This window comes from Pteropus alecto, unplaced genomic scaffold, assembly GCF_000325575.1.
Source record: "Pteropus alecto unplaced genomic scaffold, ASM32557v1 scaffold63, whole genome shotgun sequence".
NCBI classification, from domain to species: domain Eukaryota; kingdom Metazoa; phylum Chordata; class Mammalia; order Chiroptera; family Pteropodidae; genus Pteropus; species Pteropus alecto.
Window position 1 is genome coordinate 548211 of NW_006434897.1, and position 13744 is coordinate 561954.

A 13744-nucleotide genomic window follows, 5' to 3' on the forward strand; every position below is an offset into this window, starting at 1 on the left:
TTGAAGCTGGAGAGCAACTATTCATTTCAGAGATGAGGAAACTGCTACCAGAGATTATTAGTAACTTGTCACAAGTTTCTAGAATTCAATTATTTTTTAGGTAAATCAATTAAACTAGATTTCTCCTCCATGGTTAATAAGCAGTACATAATACCACTAATTTATGACTTAGATGCTTCATGCATAATTCAGTGCATTGTGATTTCTATGAAAGTTTCTGTACAAAATAATTCTGGCTGCACATCTGATGGCAGACGAAAAGAAGACAACAAAATACTTCACTGAATACTTAAAGTGCTCCCTTTTTATATGTAGACAGATCAGGTAAATTAGAGAGGAACTTAAGAAAACTTTTTAAGAAACAACAATTTTAGGTAGGCAATTGTAAGGAAGATAACAGTCATGCATGCCAAAGCCACGTGATTCTTCCACAGGCCCCAAGGCGAGATATCGATGCCCTGCTTTATCAAGAATTCTTCTCCAGTACATCTGAAATTCAACAGAAAAAGAATATGACTTCAATCTTAGCATGAGTACAATTTTGCTCAATATAATCACCATTCATTATTTTAAGAAGCCTATAGCTTACCAAGTCTTAAATAACTATCCCTTCATATAAACTAGGTAACAGTTAATGAGTGCTTACAATTCTGCTTGATACACGCTGAACATCCTGCATGTAATAGTTTACTTAATACCTAAAACAATGCAATGGGGTTAATATTACACACATTAAAAGATGAAGAGAGTATGGTTTAAGGAACTTGACCAAGTTCACAGACTCACATTTTGAACCAAGCTGCCTCTCCAGATTCATTTGTGTCCAGATCTATGATGCCTTCAAAGGGCAGAAACATTTACTAAGTAATTTTTCACTTATTCCTGAGGGGGAAAACCTCAACTTTAACAGGTGACATCTGAGATCTTCACAAAGACGATCAAATCTCTATATATATGAGGGTTAGGGGCACAGGCCCATGCAAAGTTGAAAAGCCACATATAACTTTGACTCCCTCAAAATTTAACTGTATACAGCCTACTGTTGCCTGGAGCCGTATCAATAACATAAAGAGTCAGTTAACACATTTTGTATGTTATCTGTATTATACACTATAGTCTTCAGAATAAAGTAAGCAAGAGAAAAATGTTATTTAAAAAATCATGAAGAAAAAGTACATTTACAGCATTTATTGAAAAATAATCTGCATATAACTGAGCCCGTGCAGTCCAAATTTGTGTTGTTCAAGAATTAACTCTACTTCAGAAGAGCATTTTGTATTATTATCCAAAGCTATTTCTGTTCCACTTGAATGGTCATGAGGTCATGAGATTTAGGATACCAAAAACACCAAAAATGTGCCACGTTTGATTTCATGATGTCTCCTAAATACAGGAGGAAGAGGCAAGTGCCTGGACTGTGGCAGGAAAATGTCCACTCCCTTTCCTTCTGCTGCCCTTTTAGCTCTTACTGCTGACCATGGGTTGGGCTCACAGGAAGCCCTAAGTGTGTGGATCCATTCACTGCACGTAATCTATACAGTGCAGATACTGTAAGGACTTGGTAAAACATCAAAGCAACGCATTTCAAACTCGCAAGTTCTGAAAATCAAAACTCACACTCACAATCAAAACAGCAAAAGGATATTTTAAAAGGCACAAAACAAGCAATACATAAGAACAATTTCTCCAATGTAAATACAATTCTGAACATAGTAGAAGACCTAGTTGTTGCACAGCACCTTGACAAGCATTAGTGGACAAATCACTTTACAGGCAAGAAAACTTAGGACCAAAAAAGTCAGTGTCCCTGAAAGGACTCATACCAGCTCTAAGCCCAGTGGCCTTTCTGCATCACACCACACAGTAAGCAAACCCACTAACACACTGAATGCAAACTTACGTTGCGGCGCTACAGGTGTTGTTTGCTGTTATATTGAGTCCTGGGCAGAAGTTTTGTCCCAAAAATTCATTATGCTGCAAAGCCTATAATACAAGAGGAAGTGGACAAGTGGAAAACTATTTAAATAGTGTTAAATTTCAAAAAGTTTCCAAAGAATGATCACAATTGCATTCTCCTGGTTTAATCTTTATTGTTTCTGCAACAAACCAGGTTCACATTTACAGTCTTTGTCACACCAAAGCAACTAAAATGATTCTTCCTGGCAATCAAGAGGCCTTAGGGGTAGGACTTCAGCTTCTAAATCAAAGGACATAAAGTATTTGGCCTTGAGGTGAAACTTCTGGTTATATTACCCCATGGCTCCTTCCTCCTTTCCCCAATGTATAACCCCATAAACACTATAATTTAAATGATACAGTGGTACACAATGACTTGTGAATTTATGGTAACATCTTTTATATTGTTTTAATCAAAACCACTTAAGACAGACAGTTTCCTTTGTATTACATTCTAAAGCCAATAGTAGCTGTGAATATTATATGGTTTTGGTTTTTCTTCTAAATTCGCTTTGCATATAAAATATGAATTCTAGGCTCTCATCATCCTACTACTTATTTCCCCACTGAACTAAAAAGCAACTACATTTTTTTTCCATCAATTGGTCAACCTTTCTCCTTCACTATGAGTTCTCTCCTCACCCTTTGCCTCTCCCTCAAACAACAGGGTGACTGGGGAAAGCCAGGTGACAACCAAAGTGACCTAAGGCTTAATAGAAAAGTCTTCTTCATTGCTCCTAAAAGAAAATTCCTGGAGATTTCCACAGGTCACGTCTGGGCACGTGAGATGGTCAGGCTTTATTCTGGTTGTTCCTAGCTTGGGAGCAATGAACCAGTCACAGGGACAGGTGAGGAAAACTTACCGCATAGCCGTATCGAGGAATGCTGAGGTACTGAAGCCATGAGAGCCAAGGCATGATGGTTGTGAGATTGACCAACAGCCCTGAAAAAATCTACAAAAAGCAAATACCAAGAATCGGGACTGATGGAGTGATTTCATGAAGAATTCTGGACAACACCCTCCTTAAGTCCCCTACAATCTTTCTTGAAATTTGTTCCACTACTCTAAAGACTTAGCATATCCTCTTTGCCTGTGCATATTTTTCTATAACTGAGGCTGTTTATGATTTTAAAAGAATGAAAATATATATTTCATTTAATTGGAAGATCCTTACTTGTCAAGGCTTTTACTTTCTTTTTAAAGTCACACAATGGAAGGTCCATAAGCATGACTGTCCTCATCCTACAACCACTATATGTTCCCACCAACAGACATACACAGCACATTCTGAGCATCTCCTGCCCCTCTCTACTTCCACAACAGTAAGCTTCATTATTTGCAGAGGTTTGCATTCTATCTCTTTACGACTTTAGGAATAACTTGGTGTTCAAAATGCATGCTTTAAATGAAACGTAGAGCTGTTACACAGCATGATGTCATGAAGTGCAGCATAAAATATGGTCAATAACTTTATTTAAAACTACCAAAAAGCAATACTGCAACGGAGACCCCAGGAAGGATTGTTCCAGCAACAGACAGCCACGTAAGAAGAGATTCATACAGAACTTCTCCTAACTGGCACTCGGTCTGCTGGGATGGGCATAATAATGAATATGTTGCTGGTATGACTACATGTTTTTTTGATTTGACTACCAAGTGCTGAATATATATCATCTCTCAATAAAATATAATTTCATGAGTAGTTCAAAAAGTTCTAAATATAAACCATTAAATAATAAATCGAATATCTAATATATCAAACAAAATATTTTTATATACTAAAGGACATTTTATCTATTGAATGACATTACAGAAAACATACACAAAGTTTATGAACTTCTCAATAATGTTTAGATTGGTAGTTTTCAATGGTATAGTTTGTGCTAATTACAAATTTTTAAAGACATCTACTTCTATTCTAGCAGAGAGGACATGCGTATTAAGTAAGTAGGTTAAGTATTCCTATTTACTTGATGTAGTATGGGGAAATGTGCTAACTGTTTCCCTTTACCTGTTGATTCATCTATGTGTGTGCAAAGTGAAGGGGCATGTAAGCTTAGGATAAAGTAACCGTTAAAAAAAAAAGATGTGGAAATATTTATATAAGAGAATGTCACGAACCCAGAAAGGAGGAGACCTAACACTGTGTGGACTTTGGAATTTTTCAGTATTTTTAAAACATTCTTTTTCAAAATATGGGAGGAACCCAAGAAGGATGACCCATGCCACATACTGTTCATGGAGCTTAGTTTCTCCCTTGGAGAATGTCTGATCCAACCAAATCAGCTGAGACACTGGTTAAATAAGCCAGCAGTTCTCTAAAACCAGTGCCGAAGAAAGGCAATTAATTTGTCATTTCATGAGGGAATTTTTCAATCAAAGTTTTCTGGTTTTTGAAGTTCCCGTTTATCAAGATTTCACTATATGTCATAAAAAGTATCTTTTAAAATCTCATTTGGAACAACATGTTAACTAAAGTTAAGGCATTATATTAGAACAGTAGCAAAAAAGGCTGGGTGAGGTCAGGAAAAAGCCGATTCATTCCCTAATACAAGCTATATTTTAATATACGGCTTCCTTAATGCAAAGAGACCCATTTACAGAATCCTCAAAGCAGGTTTTCCATGACAGGTGAGTTTGCAGGAAGGGACAAAGGGAAATAATTACTTCTCAGAGAAGCACAGTTTCTACTCACCATCATAAACACAAAAGAGATGGTCATGAGAAGTGTTGCTATGGATACCACACTCTGACCTGCTGCTATGGCCAGTGCCATAGAACTGGCTGAATAAGCCACCATCATAAGAGTAAGCATCATGATGAAAAAAGCTCCAAAAAAATTCATCCTCTATCCAACCACCCTGAGTCACCAGTTTCACTGTTCCTCCCCATATAACTGTATAAAGTTTCTTTTTTATACTTACTGCACAGGCACTTTGCCATGTATTACCTATGCTCCTTATGTGTCAGTAGTAACAATCTCTGAGTTCCTCAGAGGGAGAGTGGGAAGCGATGCACCTGGCCAGAATTCTACTGCCTTCTCTTAAAGAAGGAAACTTGTCAAGAGCACAGTCTTTCTACTCTGACATCGCCACATTACTGAGTGTTTGTCGTAAGTGCATTAGTGAAGAATGGAGAAGATTAGAATATTGTGACCTCCCAGTAAGTAGCCTCACTATCTGAGGGACTGCCTCCAGGATCCAAGTCTCTGAGACTAAGTGCCATAGAGCTCTGAAATTAAGAAAGGGTTAAATTACGATTCACAAAACTTCCTTATAAACTATAATGGGCTATTATTATGGGTCAAACAATCTAATCATTTTGGAACAGCCATAAGAACAGTCAGGAGTCTGAGGATCTAGGTTCTATGCCTAATTCATGATATATCTCTTATTTTTAAAATGGAAGTTTAGGCTCAGTGAATCTTCTATAGTGTTTTACATTTCTGGTATGTATGTGTATATCAGTGAAATACATGGAAATTCCAAGGCTTTGAGCCTGGGGTGAAGCCGAAACACAATACACAAATGAATCTTTCTATATCTCTCTCTCACACACACACACACACATACCCACACATGCATGCACACACACATCCATCCATATATACACAAGAAGAATTTTAGATAGGTAATAAAATATCCCGCCTCCAGCTCCTCCAGCACAGTCCCAAATACTTCATGAATTCTTTCCAGGTTTACATGACACATATCATCTCTCAGTAAAAAGTAGTTTTATAAATAGGCTTAAATGTTAGTTTGGAGAAAGTCTTGACAAAAATGTCCTCAGAGAACAGCTATTTCAGAGTGTGCACAATAGACAGATGCTTCCTTATCTCATGGCTTGGTTTATACTTTTGGGAATCAAAAACATGCTTGCAAAAAGAAATTTGCTTTCCCTCACCTACCGGACTAAAGATACATAGTTTTTGTCTTATTGCTTACCTAACAAGAAGTATGTTATACAAGTAAATATAATACTTGGTAACATCCTCAAGAACAGTAAATCAGAGAACAGTTTCCCAAAGAAATAAGATGACACTCTGTAGTATCCACTGATATATTCATGTCTAAAAAACAAAAATTCATATCATACATCCCACATTAATTTAAGAAGGCACAGACCAGATAATTAACACACCTCTGTACAGATTTCTACTGCCACCAGGGTTTTAACAGCTGCACCTTCTCAGATCTACCAGGTTAACCCACCACCTCCACCCAGTCAGCATTAGACACTGTCAAGTGCAAGCTTCCCCTGCGGCACAGTCCCCGCCAAGCTCTTTGCAATGACCTCTCCCTCTCATTACAGAACTCCCTCCCAAGGCCATCCACTCTGCCCTCGGGGACTCCCCTCCAGGTAAACAGGTTCTGCACCTCCTCCCTCTCTTCTGACACTGGCTCTCTGTGAAGAGCACTCAGTAGCTGATCTCAGTTGGTCAGAGAGGCTTTTCTTTCTCTCAACTTCTCATTATGAAGAAGGTGGCTCGCCTATCCTCCACACCCCCCAGTGCAGCTTCTGACCACTAAACCCTGGTTACTCCCTCCGTCTCATGATGAAAGAAGAAAGCCGCATTTCTTTCTTCAATGATCGTGCCTGACAACCGAACATCTTGTCAGCTATCTAATCTTATTTTCTCCCCTCTGAAGTCCTAGAACCCTTCCTTCTCTTCCAAACATCTTCCTCTCATGATTCCAAACCCTTCCACCAAAATCCTCATTCTTTCCCTCTCTAATGATTAATTTCTTCAAATGTGTAAATATGGACAAATCTCTTCCAACACTGAAAAACACAATAAACAAACCAGCCCACACTTAATTCAAAGCTGCCTTCTGGCTCTTTCTATTCTCCCTATAATCTTTGTCATTTTTAACTCCCCACCTTCAACTGACTGTTCAACCCACTACTTTCTCTCTATCAAGCCCCTCAAACTTTCCTAGTGAAGGTCACCATGACTTCTTCTTGGGTAAAACAAAAGATCCTTTCTAGCCACTTTATTGCTTGCCTTCTCTGTAGCATTTGCATTCGATGCTACGCCCTAAACTTGAACCTCTTTTTTCCTCTGGGCTCTGGCCCCTCGTGATTTTCCTCCTAGCCTCTGGCTGCTTTCTCTCACAATTAACAATGGTAATTTCCAGGAACCAAACTGTGGCCCACTTCTGAGTGTGACCAGTTTGACCAGCAGTCCTGACACTGAACAGAGCTCATCCTGAAATAGAGACATACTCACATAAAGAGCTTCTTCTCGACCACAAAGAGCTCTACGGATGATATACTGCTGAAACACTGGTTGGTCGTCAGGAAGAAAAGCACCCCAGCTCTGTGATGAAAGAAAGAGAACGAAAGCATCGCAATCAAATAAACATTCTTAGACCAATTTCCCACTGTTGGGTGAGGGAACTGACAAACAAAATGCAGTCAGGCTCCCTCCCAGCAAACCCTGAGATTTCTGGGCAGCCTTAGCTACAGCGTCCCAGGTGACCTTAGATACAGTGTTCTATACAACCTGTAGATTGTGATTGATTATAGTACCTGGCCTTCAGCTACTATTATGCGCCAAGTTATAAGCCCCACATGTATGGCCTGGGGGAAGCTGAAACTGTGCCTGTGTCTTGCTGTGTCCTCTATGCCTGAATAAAGCTATGTGTTATCTGCTCACGGCTTCTCGCATATTCTTCCAGCTGCCAGAACTACGCACTCCAAGCTTCGGTACTCCAAACCTGCAGAACACCTACCTACCTGTAAAACTCCTTCATCAAATACTTTATAATGTTAAACAACTCTTCTAGTTAAAAAATAAAGGGATCTATGAGTCCCCTCAGGTCTCTCCACATCCTTGTGTCTCTACTGTCATGCCCCTAAGACTCCTTACGACACAGTTTGTAATTCATGGTTGTATTGGCAAGGATTGAACTATATCTTCCCTAAATCCCTATGATGAAGTCAGAACCCTCAATGTGCTTTGGAAAGTAATTAGGTTTTGGGTAGTAATTTAGGTAGTAATCAGGAAGGTAATTAGGTAATTAGTAAGGTCATGAGGGTAGGGTCCTCATGAAGGGATTATTGCCCTTATAATAAAAGGCAGAGATATCAGAGCTCTCTCTATACCATGGGAGGACACAGTAGGAATACAGCGAGCCAGGAGCAGACCCTCATCAGATCCTGACCATCTGGAATCTAGATATTCAGAACTGTAAGAAGTAAAAATTTTTTTTAAGCCGCCTGTATGTGATTCTTCATTATGACAGCCAAGCTAACGATTACATAGGTCATAAAAATATTATCACTTTGAATAAGTACCATTCCTCGTGCATGAACAAAGATAGAGCCAAATAAATCCTGCAAAAGTTGAAAATCTCTCTTAGCTACCTTTTTAAGAAACTCCTATCGAAATCTTATTATATTCATTTACCACACAATCATCAGAAGAATCTTCATATTATCCTTGACAATCCATCACTAAAATGGTTTCCAGCATGCTCGGAAAGAAAATAAATCATAATTAAAGGAAAGATCAGTTTGTGCATGTGTTAGGAAAGGAAAACCATTAATACTTCTCTCTCAGCGAAATAATTAAGGTTTAAAAAGTAAAGTACTCACTTAATTTACACTTTGATAGAAATATAAATTTTATGAATGCATGCCAACATCCCTGAAACAGTGTTGGGGCTTCCCTTCATAACCAATTTAATGGCCAATGAGAATGTGATTTAAAACTAAAAGAGATGAAGGAGCACATTATTTAAATGACGCAAAAATAAAAGTTTTAAAAAAGAATATTAGCCCAAGTTACAACCCTCAAAACAAAGAGTCCATAGAAACTCAGTAATTGTGTTTAGCAGCAAAAATAATAATAATAAAGAATAGAACATGGAGAACAGGCTGTTTTAAAAGTAAATGTTTATACAATAATGAATAAATGGAAAATAGCCAGGCCTGGTACACAAGCAGTTATGCAACTTTCTAGATATGCAAAAAAGCCTAATATCAAAGGAAAAAATTTTGGAAATATAGGACATGGCAACATTCACTTCAAGTTTTTAAGTCTTTCATATAACAATAAAATAATATTCATAATGATTCTGAACTAGTAGATAGTAAAATTCCTTCTAAATCATGACAATTTATTTCATAGATAATAGTTTTGTTAAAGAATTTAATATATTCTAATTCTTTTTAAGGTGGTAATTCATGTCTGTAATATCTATTTATGGATCCAAATACATTTTTAAATACCTTTCCTCTAAATACATATTAATTTGTTTAGCTATCACTACAACTCTGTGCAGCAGGGTGAAATATGGCAACTACAAAGGTACAAACCATCAATTACTAGTAGGTTCGGAAACATTGCAAAGAACACAGTCCTCAGGGAAAGTAAAGATAAAAACAATGACAGAACTGTGGTAAGAATTGTCTTAATGATCTCATGTCAGAAGAACACTATCTGATTCCACACAAGAGATTATTTATTTTACCTGAGTGAGGGCTTGATTTTTATACTTTTTTTTCCTTTCATAAATAATCATCCTTGTCCAGACATCAAAATACATTCAACTACAGCCATTGCAACTTTCCTCAAAAGTAAAATTGAGTCAAGATAGATGGACCAGAGACACCTCCTTCTCCTAGGATATGGCACCAGAAATTTTTTCCTTTCTTCAGACATAAGTACTAACCATATACCATAATGACACAGAAAAAAAAAAGCCTAATATCAAAGTAAATACGAATTTCAAAAGTAAAAGTTTATTTTAGAAACATGAGACCTGGTAATAATTCAGCTCAATTTGCTAAGTCTCACATCTAACAGTACAATAATGTTCATAATGATTCTGAACTAGTAGATAGTAAAATTCCTTCTGAATTGTTAAGAATTTATCTTATAGTAAATAGTGTCTGTTAAAGAATTTAATGTATTTTAATTCTTTTCAAGGTGGTAATCCATGTTACAGTTAGAAAAAACGGAGTCCCATCTACCTCCCCACAGCAAACAAATCAAATAATAGAAAGGAAATTAATTCACAAACAACAAAACAAAAAAAAAAGGATAAAACAGTCTATGACAAAATTTAAAACTTTTGTGTATCAAAGAACACTATCAACAGAGTGAAAAGACAACCCACAGAATGGCAGAAAATATCTGTAAAGTTATATCTGATGAAGGGTTAACATCCAGAATATATAAAGAACTCTTATAGCTCAACAAAAATCCAATTTAAAAATGAGCAAAGGATTTGAATAAACATTTCTCTAAAGAAGACATAGAAATGGCCAATAAGCACATGAAAAGGTGCTCACATCACTAATCACTAGAAAATTGCAAATCAAAGCCACGATGAGATACTACTTCATACCAATTAAGGTGGCTAATATAGAGAAAAGAAATACTAAAGTGTGGATCAGGTTAAGGAGAAATTTAAACCTTTGTGCACGACAGGTAGAAATGCAAAATGATGTAGCTGCTGTAAAAAACAGGATGGCAGTTCTCCAAAAAAAAAAAAAAAATAGAATTACCAAATGATTCAGTAACTCCGCTTCTGGTGTATAGCGCATAAAAAATTGAGAACTTTTGGGACTTTACAAAATGGATTCCATGAAAGCCATGACAGTAGTGTCAACTGGCACATAATGGGAACACCCTTCGAGTTTGACTGGAACACCCAAAACCACAGAAACAGCAACAACTGCCCTGGATAAGCCCCAATCTGCAGGGGCCAATAAGCATAAGGATCCCACCTTGTAAGGTCCATATAAGCGGAACACCTTAAACGCTGCTCAAGCCTGACCAGAGAGCATCATGGATGGTGCGCTGAGACCCAAAGACTTTGACCTTCTACCCATCATAGCCACTGGCTTGGGACCTATGCACAGCTCTCTGAGCCGCCAGTCAAGAGAACTTGCTTTGGAGATAAAGACTCAATTCCTTTCTCTCTGTCGCATAAGACTCTGTACTTCCCTTCTCTGTGTGTTGTGTGTTAATCTGCATGGGTATCTGATTAGTTTATCTGAGAAGGTTCCACTCAATAAACCTGGCATTGTGGAAAGACACAAATGTGTTCAAGGTGTTACTTTGGTAGCTGCTTTCCTTGCTAGCAATATCTGGGTATATACCGAAAAGAATTTAAAGCAAACGCTCAGATATTTATTTGTACACTCATGTTCACAGCAGCATGATTCACAACACCCAAAAGGTGAAAACAAACCTAGTGTCCATGGGCAGATGAATGGCTAAACAGTGTAGTGAGTCTACACAATGGAATGTTGTTCAGTCTTTAAAAGAAAGAAATTCTGACACATGCTACAACATGGATGAACCTGGAAGATATTATGCTATGGAAATAAGCAGTAACCAAAAGACAAATACTGTATGATTCTAATATGAGGTACTTAGAGCAGTCAAATTCAGAGACAGAAAGTATAATGGTATAATTCATAGCAATGTGACTGTAACTAATACTACTGAACTGTACACTTAAAACTGGTTAAGAAGGTAAATTTTATATTCGGTATATTTTACCACTATATATATGAAAATTAACTCTTCCATTCAGCTTTCAATTCACTGACTTACCCTATTCCTCAATTTGTCTTGTACTTGTCTAAAATTCAAACTTAATGAATTTTCAAAACCTTGAAAAAAGTAACAGCACTTTCTCAAAACCAAGGTCCAAATTTACTTACCTATTCTGAATTCCCATAGCGTCACTTTTTAGATCATAGAAAATGGCACCTATAACCAGTCCCAGGAAAATTGTTACAATGATCTTTTCAAAAAGAAAAAGAAAAGAGTTTCAATTAAAGGCAAAACCTTAACACACCATTTATTATAATATATGGCCATAATCAAATCTCTCCATCAAGACAGATAATTTAAACGGCTTGACCAAAGTCTTTAAGAAAATATAAAACAGTATATGTCGTTGGAGTGCTTTCTAAATTAAAATTAAAAATAATTTAATTTTTATGCTGAGGAATCTGAAGGAGAACGAAGTAGACTACTAGAAAAGTTGATTCCTCCAAGTTCTTCCCCAGAATTGCCAGTTCGGGGTCCATTTCAGCTACCGAACCTGGGAATACCACACAGGGTAGAATACCACAAGTGCTTAGCGGAGTCCTTTAGGGAATAAAATAAGATCTCAGTGGTTGAGTTCTGGCCAAAACTTTTCTCAACCTTTGAGTTAGTGACCATCCATATTTTTATAATATTTCAAGAGGTTTCAAGTGAAAACAGGGTATCTTTACTCTTAATATTAAAAATAAGTAAAAATTTGAAGGCATATGTAACAAAATTTGTAACAATGGAATTCTGCATGATAAGAAGTGGGGGTAAGCAAGGAATCACCCATGGGGTGGGGAGAGGGGGACTCCATGCCCGCATGAAAAAGTGCACTGTCATTGTCGTCAAGCATTCAGTCAGCTTTCCCTGAGGGCACCTAAGTGCTTCCATTACCCATTGTCCTGTCACTGCTTCCCCAGCAACCTCAGCCAGTAGGGTCGACAGCCCACAGTGCAGGGCTAAGCCTCTAATTCTTTGCCACGCTTACCTACCCTCAGTCTGCTTGATGAATACTAAAAATACTGAAGAAACCACTTTGTTTTTAAGATTGATAAATGTCTCTTAAGGACACTTCTATCAGCAAAGGGTTAAGGGATATATTATGATATAATTTCTTCAAAGAAATTCTACTTATTGTACTTTTAAATTATATTAAATATAAAAATACAAGAAATGATAATTGATAGAAATAAAACATCTAACCTTGTACCTTGGAACCTTCAAAGTTAAAAAAAAAAATCTCAGTACTACAACAGTACAACAGTATCAAGACTTAAAGTAACTTGTCAAGCACACTTTTGGCACAAAGAAACTAAATTGGAAAACAAGATCATGATGTATGAAGTTTATGAAGATCGGTCTGCAAAGAATATGATTTGAGAAGGACTTAAAAATTCTTTTGCTAATAAGACAGTAAGAAATTTGAAAAAAAATCTATTACCCTGCCATATTTCAATTATCCTCAGAAAACACTTTATTTCATGTCAACAGACATGATGACTCCAAAACAAATGAGGACTCCGCCAACACGTATGCATGTGCAAGCCTGTACTTTCACGCAGTATAACATTAAGAATATTCACACTTTTTAAACTGAACACTCCACATGCTTTGCTTCTTCTGCACTCAAACTTGATATCTTTTACTAACAGATTATCGGTATTATCATTAGGATGTTTCCTAACGTTTTCAAAATTCTAAAAGTATTTTCAAAGTCAGCTTTCAAATATGTTGATAAAATGATTAATCCTGGAATATTTTCATGCTTTTACAAGGTCTGTTATTCTTTCTTGCATTAAGAAAGAGAAAAACATACAAAGTAAACACCGTACAACAGAGCAGACAAAGAGACCCTGTCTGTGAATCTATGTATCTGGCCTCTGTTTTGAGCAGGAAAAATAAAATTTCCTGAATATGTGACTATCTTTGTTCAAATGTTTATCAATATTTCTCAAGGTGACTTCTGAGGAATGTTTATGGCCATCACACACACACAAAATTAATGCATGGTCAAATGTTTAATATGTTAATTAAAACGATGAATCTCTAAGAGATATGATGTTTTCCAAATTGATTTGATCAAGAAACCCTTCGCACAACAAATGAACATTAATCTTCTTATACAGATAATATATTCATTCTAAGATCTTCCTAAAACAACCTTTGGTTAAATGCATTATCATAAGCAAAGTCTGAATCACATGAATGACTAGTTCAAACTCAAGTAA

At 36.8% G+C, this 13744-nt stretch overlaps 1 protein-coding gene across 1 annotated transcript in view; it reads right to left on the minus strand.

The window, feature by feature from the left end:
* The window catches only part of LOC102890879 (ATP-binding cassette sub-family G member 2), a 59886-nt gene continuing 46142 nt past the window's right edge, over positions 1–13744 (minus strand). Inside the window, exons 10-16 of the mRNA XM_015588480.2 lie at positions 11642–11724; positions 7188–7277; positions 5898–6026; positions 4653–4803; positions 2820–2909; positions 1901–1983; positions 1–489 (exon numbers count right to left, since the gene is read on the minus strand). Coding sequence (XP_015443966.1) covers positions 342–489; positions 1901–1983; positions 2820–2909; positions 4653–4803; positions 5898–6026; positions 7188–7277; positions 11642–11724 — 774 coding nt within the window. The 3' untranslated portion in view covers positions 1–341. The remainder of the gene's footprint in view (positions 490–1900; positions 1984–2819; positions 2910–4652; positions 4804–5897; positions 6027–7187; positions 7278–11641; positions 11725–13744) is intronic.